At 38.1% G+C, this 14878-nt stretch overlaps 1 protein-coding gene across 1 annotated transcript in view; it reads left to right on the top strand.

Moving 5' to 3' along the window:
• LOC126475013 (uncharacterized) overlaps positions 1-14878 on the top strand; it is a 276772-nt gene that overhangs the window by 188226 nt on the left and 73668 nt on the right. The window contains exons 5-7 of the mRNA XM_050102551.1: positions 2326-2667; positions 12141-12461; positions 12567-12720. Coding sequence (XP_049958508.1) covers positions 2326-2667; positions 12141-12461; positions 12567-12720 — 817 coding nt within the window. The remainder of the gene's footprint in view (positions 1-2325; positions 2668-12140; positions 12462-12566; positions 12721-14878) is intronic.

Raw genomic sequence — 14878 nt, 5'->3', positions numbered from 1 at the left:
GGGAGGCCGGGTGGACGTATACTGAGTGGTTCCATGTTCATCTTGTTGGGACCTTTTCGGTATTTGTCAATCAGCTTCCAAGATGCTTTGCTTATGTTGTCAGACTGTTCTATTGTTTTGCTGTGAATCTGCTTCCTTAGATAGACAATTTCATTTTTAAAAGTTTGCTTGGCCCTATTTATTTTTCCTTGAAAACCTGCATACTAGTAGCTTTATAAAGCTGGTTTAGTTCATGTACTTGCTGCCTGAGCCTAATCAGATCTGTTGGGAGTTTTAGTCTAGGATTACTTCCATTTTGACAGTGTTTAACTACCTTCCGGATTTCTCTGACTGGACAACTATATTCATAATGATGCAATAGGGTTGAGTAGAATTCATTCCATTTCTCATCCGACCCTTTTACCTGGTACACAGAATCCCATGTCTCATTCGCTAGTTTGTCTTTAAGAGCATTAATATTTGAGGTATTCAGCATTCGTTTCTGTAGCACAATTTTTGTTATTTTAGGCACATCTGAATTTTTGTATTCTATCACCTGACAGAAGTGGTCAGAATAAAGAAAATCTAAGTTACTGTAATTTACCTTATCTATAACATCTTTGTTGATTATAGCATAATCTATTCTAGTGGAACATGTGTCCGTCACTCTGGTGTCAGAGTTCACTAAATTTACAAGGCTGTATGAGGTCAGTACATCACTGAGTTTCAAGTTTACTATACTATTTGAGTTTGCATCTATATTAAAGTCACCTAATATAGTAAGGTCATTAGAACCAGCCTGACCAGCAACACTACTAAGTTTATCCATAAACAACATTACATCAGCATTTGGTGGCCTATACACTCCACTCACTTTATCCTTTGGTAACTTAAGATCATTACTGTGGAGTACAATACCTGTCATTTCAATTGATCCTTCTTTGGTGTGGTGTTCAAGAAAGGAAATTGTTTTAGCTCCTACATCCTTATTAACATAAATTGCCACACCACCACCTTTATGGTTTTGCGTACAATAACTACTTGCTAGTAAGTAACCCTCTAATCTATAGTAGATTATTTCACTGCATTTTAGTCCATGTTCCGTTATTACTAGTACATGTGGCAAGTGTTCCTCTATGAATATTTGTAGAATGTCTAGTTTGTTTATGAGATATTTCACATTTAAGTGCATTAACTTTAAGGGTGTTATCCCTTCTTGTTTATTTACCATTTTGCACGAATCAAAATTGTTTGCATTAAACTTTTTACGACATTTTGCATACACTGGTTTTTTGGAACTGACCTGCAATGAACAAAAGATCAAAAAACATGGCAGGCATACAATTGGTAAACTAAATAGAGTTTAAAAACCAAGCTTTTGGTATGTTTTAAAAAATGGAAAGTTTGCAGTGATGAGTTTTAGGTTATGGCAGTGAGATGTGGACTTAGAATGTGCAAACCATTCAAAATTGATGGTTCTCAGTGAGCAGTGGAGAGATGGATGTTGAGAATTACTAAGAGAGATGGGGAAATATACAAAGGAATCAGGAAAAATTATGGAATGAAAGATGTAATTATCACCGTAAATGAAATGAAATGGGAATGACATTTAGCCAGACATACATATGTGTATTGGACCAAGAAAATACTTATTTGGATTCCAAAAGATAAGAAAATATCAGTAAGATGTCATAACTGAAGGTGGATGGATAAAATTAGAAACATGCATGAGCAACATCTTTTGTAAAGATGAAGACTACAGAGGAGGCTATTATCCAGCAGTGCATGTCAAGTGGCTGATCGTAATATCGTAATCATAATAATATTTTTCTTTATCCAATGTTTAGATCAGTTTCTCCTTCCTGTCAGCACAGTTGATATGCATTGCCCTTCTTGTCCTGTTCCCCCCTTTAATAAGAGAATGAGATTTTAGAAAATTTGGAAACATAGAGGTTGACATGGGCCTGGTTGTTGTTTCCTTGGTGCAATAACCAACCCATAAACTCTTATTTTTTCTAATAGTTCAGCCATACACCTTTCAGCCATTTGCAGTGAGTACAATGGACTGAAGCTACAGAACTGACCATTCTTCTAAACATGTGGACTGTGCCACTGCATATGTGGTCACAGATACACAAGTGCCAGAGATGCTGATCAGCTGCAAAGAGTATGCATAAATGAATCTGTGGCTAAGCAGGTAATCCTTGCTGGGATAGCACTGTATCACTATGAACTGCACTCTACTCATGTCTTTGTTACTCTTTATGCACACAAATTGCATTTTTTCTCATGATACTGGTACATGTTGGTAATTAGAATGTGATGGTCTTCATCTTTCCTTTTCAGAGGCAGAGAAAAGTGGTTTAAAGACAATTGTTCAAGCCTCTAAATCAATTCCAGGTGCAATAGACATATTATGTCGGCTTTCGCCAAGTTCCTCTTCAGCACAATGCACTTACTGCAATTTTGTACACCCAAATGGAACAGGTTTTCTCATGCAAGAAGGACTTGGAAATGGACAATATGTTTATTTTGGAGATGGCTTGAACAGTAAGTACAAGGACTGTGGACTCACCATATTGGAGCCAATGGAATCAGATTCTGGCATATGGAAATGCGAACTAGGCCTTGATGCGACTTTGCAAGTAAGAGATGGAGGGTACATCTTTTTGCAGCAGAGAGATGAAGGTAGTTATATGTTTATAGTATTGTTCTGTGACTAACTGTATGTGTCATATGCCTGCTAAAATTGGTGTCAACATCTAGTTCTGTGCTACCACACTTCTTTATTTTGTTATTTTTATCTATTTATTTATTTAATGGTTATCACACACTTTCTAGTTTGGTAGCAACTGAAAGATATTTTTCATATAATCCTTGAATCAGGTCTATCTTATTTTAAAGAGACAAGAGCTCATAATGCCCCAAAAAAATTGTTGGCCATTTTTGTACCTAGAGCAAAATTTGTATGTTGAAATTTAACGGCTCATTTTTCATACAATTTTGAAGTTAATTTGGATTGCATGATTAACTGTTATGTCATTAATAAGGCAGGACCCATATCAGTAATTTCGCCTTTTGAACTGTGTAATGTAATTTTCAACATCCTCAGGTTAAAGTACTCACTAATACTGACTGGCTGGCTGGTTTGGGGGAGGAGACCAGACAGTGAGGTCATCGGTTTCATCAGATTAGGGAGGGACAAGGAAGGAAGTCAGCCGTGCCCTTTGAAAGGAATCATCCTGGGATTTGCCTGGAGCTATTCAGGGAAATCATGGAAAACCCAAATCAGGATGGCGAGACGTGGGATTGAACCGTCATCCTCCCGAATGCGAGTCCAGTGTGTTAACCACTGCGCCACCTCGCTCAGTCTCACTAATACTAATTCCATCCATTGGTAGGAACACATATGTCAATTCATTTAATTCCAATTAGGGATTTTCATTTACAAATGACTGAGTAATAAGAGAGATACCATGAAGTTACTGTAATTCATAAAATGAAATCAGATTAGCAGTGTAAAAAAAAAGTGTTTATTTGAGCTGCTGTATCATATACTGAAATTCTGTTCACACTAAAAAATAATGTACTCATATTTGAAACAGAAAACATAGTAGGAATACTTGGAATATGGTATTTTCTGTGTAATTAAGAAAAATGTAATTAGCATTGTTTATTCGTATCATCTCACTTATTTTTCAATGGAAAAAGATGTGTAATCATCATTGTATCACATTCCATGCATTTCAATTGTAACCACCAGATGATAACATTTTTTTTTAAAATTGTCAACAACTTCTGTAATTGTAATTAGTGAATTAACTATGTGCGACAATACATGAATTGTATATAAGACCTATGAGGAAACGAGTAGGAAACCCAGTATGATGTACAATCTCAAGAATTCTTTGATGTAATATATTGTACATCTGAAACAATAACTGAATTTTGACATCTTTTGAGAAAGATGGTGTTCTCCAGCCACTTTTCACTTCAGAAACACAGGGAAACATCAACTTTAGTGAAGCAATGAAACAAAGATAAGTCCTGGTCAACATCTAATATTTAGAACAAACCGAGTTACATCCACCAAATTTCAAGAACACTTATTTCAGCTACAGCTGATGAAATTAATATTTCATAAAGACATTTACTTTGAATTATTTCCTGCTGAAAATATTAACCCCAGAAACTTGGTTACACCTTGTATTTCAGTAAGGCACTCTTTTCCATTTGTTGAAGGGCAATCAGTGCTGAAAGTCTTCTTTTTGTTAGTGTAAACTGTGTAAATGCTCCTGTGTCCACCTCTCAGTGTGACAATGAAATATTGTTCACTGCCTGATCAAAAGTCTTGGGACACCACTATGTAATACAGAACTGATTACCAGATATAATGAGGGGTGGATGTTTCAGTACAAATGGAGATGAGGAGTATTGTGTTGTCAGTAGAGAAGCTGTAACATCAGAATGAGCTGATTAGGAAAGTTCAATGACTTTGAATGTTGACTAGTTCTTTTACGTCACTTGAGTAAGAAATCCATCAGGGACATTTCAAATACAAAGTAATAGCCACAGCTAAACTAAAACCAGGCACACCTCATGTAGTGACAGATAGAAACTGTTGAGCATTGCAGAGGATGTTTGTACACAAATTGCATGAGATCTGTGGACGGAATCACCTGTAACTTTCAGAGTGCTACTAGCATCCCAGCTAGCACACTGACTGTGAAGAGAATATACTATAGTGATTAAAAAGCTCCACATAATCCACACATTTCTGTGTCCCTGTTTAGCAACACTTGAGACTGTATAAAGAGCAATGCCATCAGACAGTGAATGACGGAAAGATAGTGAATGATGGAAACAAGTGAATTGGAGTGATGAATCGTGCTACATGCAGTGGAAATCTGATGGAAGGGTTTGGATTTGGAAAATGCCTGGAGAATGTCACTTGTCATCAAGTGTACTGCCAACAGTGAAGTATGGAGGTGGCGGAACTATGGTATGTGGGTATTTTTCAAGATTATGGTGTGGTCCCATTATTATGCTTAAATAAATGCTAAATGTGGAAGAATGAGCACACTTTACAGTATTGTTTACTGTGTACGGTAGAGAAACATTTCAGAGATGACGATTATTTGTATCAGCATGACAACACACCCTGTCATAAAGGAGCTTTCATGAGGCAATAGCTTGAGGATGTTAACATTGCTAAAATGAACTGGCCTGCCCAGAGCCATGACCTGAACCCACTGGAACATCTTCAGCATGAGTTAGAACATTGACTTTGCTCCAGACTCCAGCACCCAACATCACTACCTTCTCTGATTCTGACTCTTGAGGAAGAACGGGATGCCATTCCTCCACGGATACCACATTAAAAGTGTCTCCAGCAGAGTTTAAGCCATCATAAAGGCAAAGGGTGGACACATGCCATATTAATGTCCAATAATATGTGTCCGGAAACCGTTTGGAATTGGATATTTGCTGTATCTGTACCTCATACCTCTTGTCCACAAAACTAGGCCAACTACAGCATGAGTAAGGAAAAATTAGGTTAATTTTCATGATAAATCTGCTAGAACCCCAAATATGTACCTCACTGAACACTTTTGTGAAGTACTTGAGAGTTAGTTGAATTCCAGATTGCCAGAACATCAGGTAGAAAATATTTAACATGCTTCAAGGAAAATGAAATCAGATTATTCATTGATACTATCACAACTTACTGGAAGTCTTTTTCAATATTTAAATGTTGTAATTGTAGCAAAAGTGCATTCTATGCACTGTAAGTAATGGATACACTACAGTATATTGATAATATTACACACAACTGAGGAAGACAGGACTATAAAAGTTGAAAATGTCAGTGGATACACTGTTTGAAAAATCATTAGGTCTCTGAAAAACAGTAACTCTTTTGGCTATGATGGTATTTCAACCAAACTCCTAAAATGTTGTGTTGACTTGGTAGTGGCCCCATTGAGTTACCTTTGTAAGTATCAATGAGTCAAGCTATGTTTCCTGAAAGACTGAAGTATACAGTAGTAATATCCATCCATGAAAGCAGTGGTTGAAAATACCACTTCAGTTGAAAATTACTTTATTTTCACATGACCGGTTTCGGACTGTTATAAGCCAATCCTCAGGTGTCATAGGTGTGCTGTGGTCCCCAAGCACTGCATGTACCATGTGTGGTGTGCTGCCAGGTGTGGTGTATTGCCTGTGAGCGTAGAACAGATTGCTCATAGGCAGCACACCACGCCTGGTACACGCGGCACCCGAGGGCCACAGCACAGCTACGACACCTGAGGATGGGCTTATAACAGTCCAAACCGGTCGTGTGAAAATAAAATAATTTACAAATGAGCAGTATTTCCAACCTCTGCTATAATGCTCAGTTGCAGATGTTCTGCCAACAGGATTGTTTGCCGTCCATGAAAGTTGAGATGAGTAAGTGACCTCGAATTACAGAACCATCCCTCTCCATCCCGCATGCTCAGCATTTTTTGAAAATGTAGCTGATGTGTAACATTGAACCATCATTCTGATAGTGACCTTTTAACAATTGCACAGTTTCCTTTCTGTAAAAAATTCTCTACAGAAGAAGCAATATATGCTTTCACAAACTCAGTCAGGTTGAAATAAACAATAAAAAAATTATCGTTTGGCATTTTACATGATCTTACCTTGACCTTCAGTTCTGTCAATAATAAAAAATTCTACTACAGAAACTAAAATGGTGTGGTGTTAACATGAGCCCCTTGTATGGATAGTGTCACACCTCAACAACAGAAAACAGTTAATCACATAACCAATGATATTGCTGAGGGTGGGAAAACATAAGCAAGAAGTAGCAGGTTGAAGCATTGTTTTCAGAAGTTGATGGGTACATGAGGGGAGCACAGCTGCAAACACTTGTCATCTTCCCTTGCACTGTGGGATCCAGCTGCTGAATGTACGTGTCATATACGGTATAGGCTCTACCCATGTCAAATGAGTGAATGTTGTCCTTAATGATATGTTGTTGTTGTTGTGGTCTTCAGTCCTGAGACTGGTTTGATGCAGCTCTCCATGCTACTCTATCCTGTGCAAGCTCCTTTGTCTCCCAGTACCTACTGCAGCCTACATCCTTCTGAATTTGTTTAGTGTATTCATCTCTTGGTCTCCCTCTACGAATTTTACCCTCCACGTGGCCCTCCAATACTAAATTGGTGATCCCTCGATGTCTCAGAGCATGTCCTACCAACCGATCCCTTCTTCTAGTCAAGTTGTGCCACAAGCTCCTCTTCTCCCCAATTCTATTCAATACCTCCTCATTAGTTATGTGATCTACCCATCTAATCTTCAGCATTCTTCTGTAGCACCACATTTCGAAAGCTTCTATTCTCTTCTTGTCTAAACAATTTATCATCCACGTTTCACTTCCATACATAGCTACACTCCATACAAATACTTTCAGAAACGACTTCCTGACATTTAAATCTATACTCGATGTAAACAAATTTTTCTTCTTCAGAAACGCTTTCCTTGCCATTGCCAGTCTACATTTTACATCCTCTCTACTTTGACCATCATCAGTTATTTTGCCCCCAAGTAGTAAAACTCCTTTACTACTTTAAGTGTCTCATTTCCTAATCTAATTACCTCAGCATCACCCAACTTAATTCGACTACATTCCATTATCCTCATTTTGCTTTTGTTGATGTTCATCTTATACCCTCCTTTCAAGACACTGGCCATTCCGTTCAACTGCTCTTCCAAGTCCTTTGCTCTCTCTGACAGAATTACAATGTCATCGGCGAACCTCAAAGTTTTTATTTCTTCTCCATGGATTTTAAGACCTACTCTGAACTTTTCTTTTGTTTTTTATTGCTTGCTCAATATACAGATTGAATAACATCGGAGAGAGGCTACAACCCTGTCTCACTCCCTTCCCAACCACTGCTTCCCTTTCATGCCCCTCAACTCTTATAACTGCCATCTGGTTTCTGTACAAATTGTAAATAGCCTTCCGCTCTCTGTATTTTACCCCTGCCACCTTCAGAATTTGAAAGAGAGTATTCCAATCAACATTGTCAAAAGCTTTCTCTAAGCCTACAAATGCTAGAAACGTAGGTTTGCCTTTCCTTAATCTTTCTTCTAAGATAAGTCGTAAGGTCAGTATTGCCTCACGGGTTCCAACATTTCTACGGAATCCAAACTGATTTTCCCCAAGGTCGGCTTCTATCAGTTTTTCCATTCGTCTGTAAAGAATTCGCGTTAGTATTTTGTAGCTGTGACTTATTAAACTGATAGTCCGGTAATTTTCACATCTGTCAACACCAGCTTTCTTTGGGATTGGGATTATTATATTCTTCTTGAAGTCTGAGGGTATTTCGCCTGTCTCATACATCTTGCTCACCAGATGGTAGAGTTTTGTCAGGACTAGCTCTCCCAAGGCTGTCAGTAGTTCTAATGGAATGTTGTCTAGTCCGGGGGCCTTGTTTCGACTCAGGTCTTTCAGTTCTCTGTCAGACTCTTCACGCAGTATCATATCTTCAATTTCATCTTCATCTACATCCTCTTCCATTTCCATAATATTGTCCTCAAGTACATCGCCCTTGTATAGGCCCTCTATATACTCCTTCCACCTTTCTGCTTTCCCTTCTTTGCTTAGAACTGGGTTTCCATCTGAGCTCTTGATATTCATGCAAGTGGTTCTCCTTTCTCCAAAAGTCTCTTTAATTTTCCTGTAGGCAGTATCTATCTCACCCCTAGTGAGATAAGTCTCTACATCCTTACATTTGTCTTCTACCCATCCCTGCTTAGCCATTTTGCACTTACTGTCGATATCATTTTTGAGATGTTTGTATTCCTTTTTGCCTGCTTCATTTACTGCATTTTTATATTTTCTCCTTTCATCAATTAAATTCAATATTTATTCTGTTACCAAAGGGTTTTTTACTAGCCCTCATCTTTTTACCTATTTGATCCACTGCTCCCTTCACTATTTCATCCCTCAAAGCTACCCATTCTTCTTCTTCTGTATTTCTTTCCCCGATTCCTGTCAATTGTTCCCTTACGCTCTCCCTGAAACTCTGTACAACCTCTGGTTTAGTCAGTTTATCCAGGTCCCATCTCTTTAAAGTCCCACCTTTTTGCAGTTTCTTCAGTTTTAATCTACAGTTCATAACCAATAGATTGTGGTCAGAGTCCACATCTGCCCCTGGAAATGTCTTACAATTTAAAACCTGGTTCCTAAATCTCTGTCTTACCATTATATAATCTATCTGATACCTTTTAGTATCTCCAGGGTTCTTCCATATATACAACCTTCTTCCATGTTTTAGCTATGATTAAGTTATGCTCTGCGCAAAATTCTACCAGGTGGCTTCCTCTTTCATTTCTTGGCCCCAATCCATATTCACCTACTATGTTTCCTTCTCTCCCTTTTCCTACTCTTGAATTCCAGTCACCCATTACTATTAAATTTTCGTCTCCCTTCACTACCTGAATAATATCTTTTATCTCATCATACATTTCATCAATTTCTTCCTCATCTGCAGAGCTATTTGGCATATAAACTTGTACTAGTGTAGTAGGCATGTGCTTCGTGTCTATCTTGGCCACAATAATGCATTCACTATGCTGTTTGTAGTAGCTTACCCGCATTCCTATTTTTTTTATTCATTATTAAACCTACTCTTGCATTACCCCTATTTGATTTTGTATTCATAACCCTGTATTCACCTGACCAAAAGTATTGTTCCTCCTGCCACCGAACTTCACTAATTCCCACTATATCTAACTTTAAGCTATCCATTTCCCTTTTTAAATTTTCTAACCTACCTGCCCGATTAATGATAACCTGCTGCATAATCCCAGGGTGCACATGGTCAACACCAACAGAAAAGTTGTCTTGCTTTGCTAGCATTGCCTCCTGGAAAGTAGCTGCACTGGATGAAACAAGAAAGATCTGAACTTCCCAAAATCTTTAGGGTAATCAGTCAACATACCCATAATCAAATCCATCTGATCAGTAGAGATTCAAGCAGTGACAACTCAGGAAGCCTGATTCCATAGATTGTGTGGAAAATTCAAATCTTTTGGAGAATGGTTGCATTAAATAAAGGACTCGCTCATGCTTATAAATAAAAGGGAACAACCCAGAATTCTCACAACAGACTCTGATCAGCAATTATGAAGAGCAGAAGCAGTCTACAGAAGTTAAGACTTCCAGTCCAGTCTGTGTCCATCCATGTGCACTGAGATCAACATCACAAAGGCAATAGCAGAAGCATTGAAAATCCCTTGTGTGGAAGTGCTGTGTTATTAACTATTTTCCTTCTTACATAGAGATCATCTTGTCAGTATTGTACATAGTTAATTGGTTTAAAGCAATATTGCAGTGTTGAACCCAGAGCAGTTTTCCCAGAGGCACAGCCTTTGTGCTGTTCCAGTTAAAACATCTGAGTTGCTCCAGTGGAATAGGTAGCAACAGAATTTCTAACACAGGGGTTTTGTGGTGTCAGTGCACTTCGTCCTTGAATCTTACATGTAGATTATGCATCTATTTCAATTTAAATTCTTTTTGATATGCTAAAGATACTGATAATATATTTGCACTTTGATGAACAATCACTGTGGACTAATAGAGTAGGGAACAGATCATTACGTCATTGTATTAATCACTGAGATTTAAGTATCAAATTCAGTTTTTGAGACCTGTCTGCCTTGGGTGACCCTCCTAGTAGCTGTGCTGCTGTTGGCATAGCTCTTGACTTCAATGAAGCTCACAGACCATCTGCCCAACACTGAAGGTGCTTTAATTAGGGCAGTGTCCCAAGAACCCTCAAAATTGTTAAATACGAAAGTCAATATAGACCTAAAAGTCAATGTAGACCTAAAACTCTTACAAATTAATAGTGTAATAGTACAAAATATTTTTCAATCAGCATAAATTAAATGAACTTCAGCATATGTCCCAACATGCCTATTTACAAAGTCCTCAATTTCACAGAGTCTGAAATATGATCCAGTCTGTCTGAGATTTTTCCTACGACACCTGGAATAGCTATTCATCACCCTCCCAATCTCTGCAATATCCTTGCTGGGCCCTATGCTCCTTCTGCACCCATCTCTCTACCCTGTGGCTCCTACCCCTGTGACCATCCCCATTGCAAGACCTGCCCAATTCACCCTCCTACCACCACCTATCCCAGCCTTATAACTAGCAAAACATATACTACCAAAGGAAGAGCCGCCTGTGAAACGACGCATCATATACAAATTCTTATGTAAACACTGCTCGGCCTTTTACATTGCCATGACTACCACCCAGTCATCAGTTAGGATGAATGGGCATAGGCAGAGGATTTATACTAGCAGTACACATCCTGTTGTAGAGCATGCTCTACAGCATGAGAGCCATGACCTCAGTATTTGTTTCACATCATCTGGATCCTTCCCCCAGACACCAGTTTCTTTGAATTCCAAAGGTGGAAACTAGTGCTACAATATGTCCTTGGTTCTCGCTGCCCACCTGCCCTTAATTTACATTAATTTCTTCCATCTTAGCAGTTCCTCACAGTAACTGCTACTTTATTCATTCCATTTTAGTTTTCTACGTCTTTCATTTTCTGACCTGTGTTTTTCTATGTCCCCCCTCCACCTCTGTTGCATGCAATGCACCTGTCTTTTCACTCTTATTAACTTGTGCATGATGTTTTAGTACTAAACTGTGTTTTTCACATTACTCTGTCTTCCATATTTAAACTCTCAGGTTTTCAAATCTTGTCCCATACAGTCCTCAACAATCAGTTTTTCCTTTTCATCCCATCCGGTAAGTCTCCCATGATCTGTGGTTCTGGGTGACTTTTCTGAACTGTACCCTTTTCCTAAACCTCTCGAGTCCTTTCCCTCCATCCCTCTTTCTTCTCTTTCAACTCTTCTGCCAGAAGAAGGAGCCACTGGCTCTGACAGCTTGTATAAGTTAAACCTTTTGTGTGTGTGTGTGTGTGTGTGTGTGTGTGTGTGTGTGTTCTCCTGACACTGCTTGGTGGGTAGATTTATTTATCTATCCAGTTACATTATATTGTCAAAAATTGATTATTTTCATTGTTAAATAAAAAAGTTTTCAAATTGTATAACTAAAATAATATGTATGATTTCATTTTCAGATAAATTCCCAGTTATACAAGCCACTGCATATTCTGAAGAAACAGTGATGCTGAATGGCTCAAGTACAGTACTGGGATGCACTGTTGCTTTCATGATTAAAGGATGTTGGCTGAGGCATCCCAATGGAGAAGTCATTTCTGTGCTACCAGACAAAACTTTCAGTCAAAGATATAGATATTCTGGTGACAGTTTTGGTTTGGGTCAGTGTCTGATTAGATTAAATGTGTATTTGGAGGATTCTGGTCAATGGGACTGCAATGTTGCACTTGATGGGAGCAAAACTGGAGATATTTCAGTACCGTTTAGAGTGCATGTGAAAGGTGTGTAACTGAAAGCATAGAAGATGAAGTTGTGGAACAGAAGTTGTTATGCAGTAATGTTTATTGATGCAAAAAAACATTAGTAATCCTAATTTTAATTTGCAGCTAACAAGTTGTCTGTCGAACGGAAAATAATTGACGCTGCTAATGGAGATAGCACACTGTTGTACTGTTATAGTACTCAACACCAGCAACCTCTTGATATGTGCCATTTTATTCGACCAGATGGAAGAGGTCTTACCCTTGATGGGAGTAACAGGTAAGTCCACATTCTATGAAATTTTCAAGTGTACATATTCTGATGCAATATGGTACATCTTTCGTAATGGATATTTTAATAAACTGCCCAAAAAAAACGTTCTTACCACATAGATGTATGTGGATGTGTGTGAGCCTTGAATCAAAGGGAGCAAGGAATCAAAAAGTAAGTCTTATGAAACTAAAAAATAGCTTTACTGTGAAATAAAAAGTAAACTATAAGCAAGGTAAAGGCGTCTGCTTGAAAGTACTGTACACATTTTTGTACATCTGTGACATCAAATCCACTTCTACATATAAGTCTCTGACTACACGTACTCTGCTAATCAACTGTAAACTGCATGGCAGAGGGTACTTCCCACTGTAACGCAAACTAGGGTGTTTTTCTTGTTCCGCCATGAAGTTGTACTATAGTCCTAGCTTCTTCACTTAATACTTGTTATGGTAACTATGCAAATATGTTTTCACAAGATATTTGGTGTCTATCCTCAACTGTTGCCAGTTCAGGTTTTTCCAGCATCTCCCTGATACTCTCCAAGGGATTGGACAAACCTGTGTCTATTAGAGCTGCTCTTTTTTGTATATGATCACCATTTCTATGTTTCTATTTGGTATAGGTCCCACACACTCAAGCAGTGTTCTAAGATGGAACACATAGGTGCTTTGGAAGTAATTTCCCTATCAGGATGGCTGTATTTTTCTGATATTCTACCAATAAACTAAAGTCTGTCAACTTCTTTATCTACACATGGGGCTGGGTGATCATTTCATTGCTACAGACTGCTTACCCAGACATTTGTACAAATTGATTAATACCAGTTGTTACTCATTGATACTGCAGGCAAAGGTAATTTCTGCAAAACCTTTATACACTTTTGGGTTTCATGGCAAGCAAAATTTTACATTTCTGAGCATAAAAGCAATTTGCCCTTCTTGCAGCAATTTGAAATCTTATCAATATCTTACTGAATATTTGTGCATCTTTTTTCAGGCAATATTTCATTATAGATAATTTGATCATCTGCAGAAAATCTGAAGTTATGATTAACATTGTCGGCTTGGTCATTAATAGACAACATGTGCCCCAAAACAATGCTCTGGGGCAAGCCTATGAGACAATGACTAATCATTGAGGAATTTTCTTCAGTGTGTGAGATAGTGTTAGAAAAAACCACTCTTCAACTAACTTTTTACTTAAAATGTCTGGCTACAGCCAGCAGACTTCTAATTCTTAATAATTTGACAAGGATGTAGCTCCCATAAGAAATTTTTCCTTACAGCAATCTTAGAGCTCTTAGGCTGACAATTTACTCCAGATGCATTAAGAAGACCAAGTCTTCATAAAACTCAAGTTTAGTAACTGCTGCAGAAGTACCAAAAGCTGAGTGGTCACCTACACAATTAAAGTACCCTCAGAAACCTGAAATTACTATATCTGTTGATGACACTTCATCCGAGATAACATGCCGCATCCTCCATACCAAGAAAGCCTCACTCTAGTCACAAGTCATATTTGATACCCTTGTATGTTTGTACTTTCATTAATAATTGTTGATATGGTTGCTTTTCAGAAGTAAAGAAATATTCCATTTACCTGACTGCCTTGATCCATGGCTTTGAGGGCATTAGGTGATAAAATTGTGAGTTGGGTTTCTCACCGCCAATATTTTAGGAAACCATGCTGACTGGCATTCTGTTTCAGATATTAAACGACACATGGTTATCAAAGATACTGGATGATAGTTTCATGAATCACTGTTGCTACCCTTCTTGTAGATGGGTATGACCTGTAGTTGTCAAAGATACTGGGTGGCAGCTTTGTGAAACACTGTTGTTACTCTTCTTGTAAATGGGTATGACATGTGCACATGTTATCAGTCAAGGAGACTATGGTATATATTTGTTAAAACAGGGGCATACTCAGCAGCAAATTCTGCATAGAATGTAATAGGGATTCCACCAGGCTAAGAAGATTTTTTTCTGTTTTAGCATATTCAACTGTTCCACAATATCATGGACACTAATACTTATAACAGTCAGCTTTGTTGGGGCAGAAACTAAACTGAGGCAGTACTTCAGTATTTTCATTTGCAAGGAAACATTTAAAAATAGAGTTCACCATTTCTGATTTAACTTTGTTACTCTCAATTTCAGCCCCT

The sequence above is a fragment of the Schistocerca serialis genome, chromosome 4 (genome assembly GCF_023864345.2).
Source record: "Schistocerca serialis cubense isolate TAMUIC-IGC-003099 chromosome 4, iqSchSeri2.2, whole genome shotgun sequence".
NCBI classification, from domain to species: domain Eukaryota; kingdom Metazoa; phylum Arthropoda; class Insecta; order Orthoptera; family Acrididae; genus Schistocerca; species Schistocerca serialis.
This window is presented reverse-complemented; position numbering and strand designations above follow the sequence as displayed.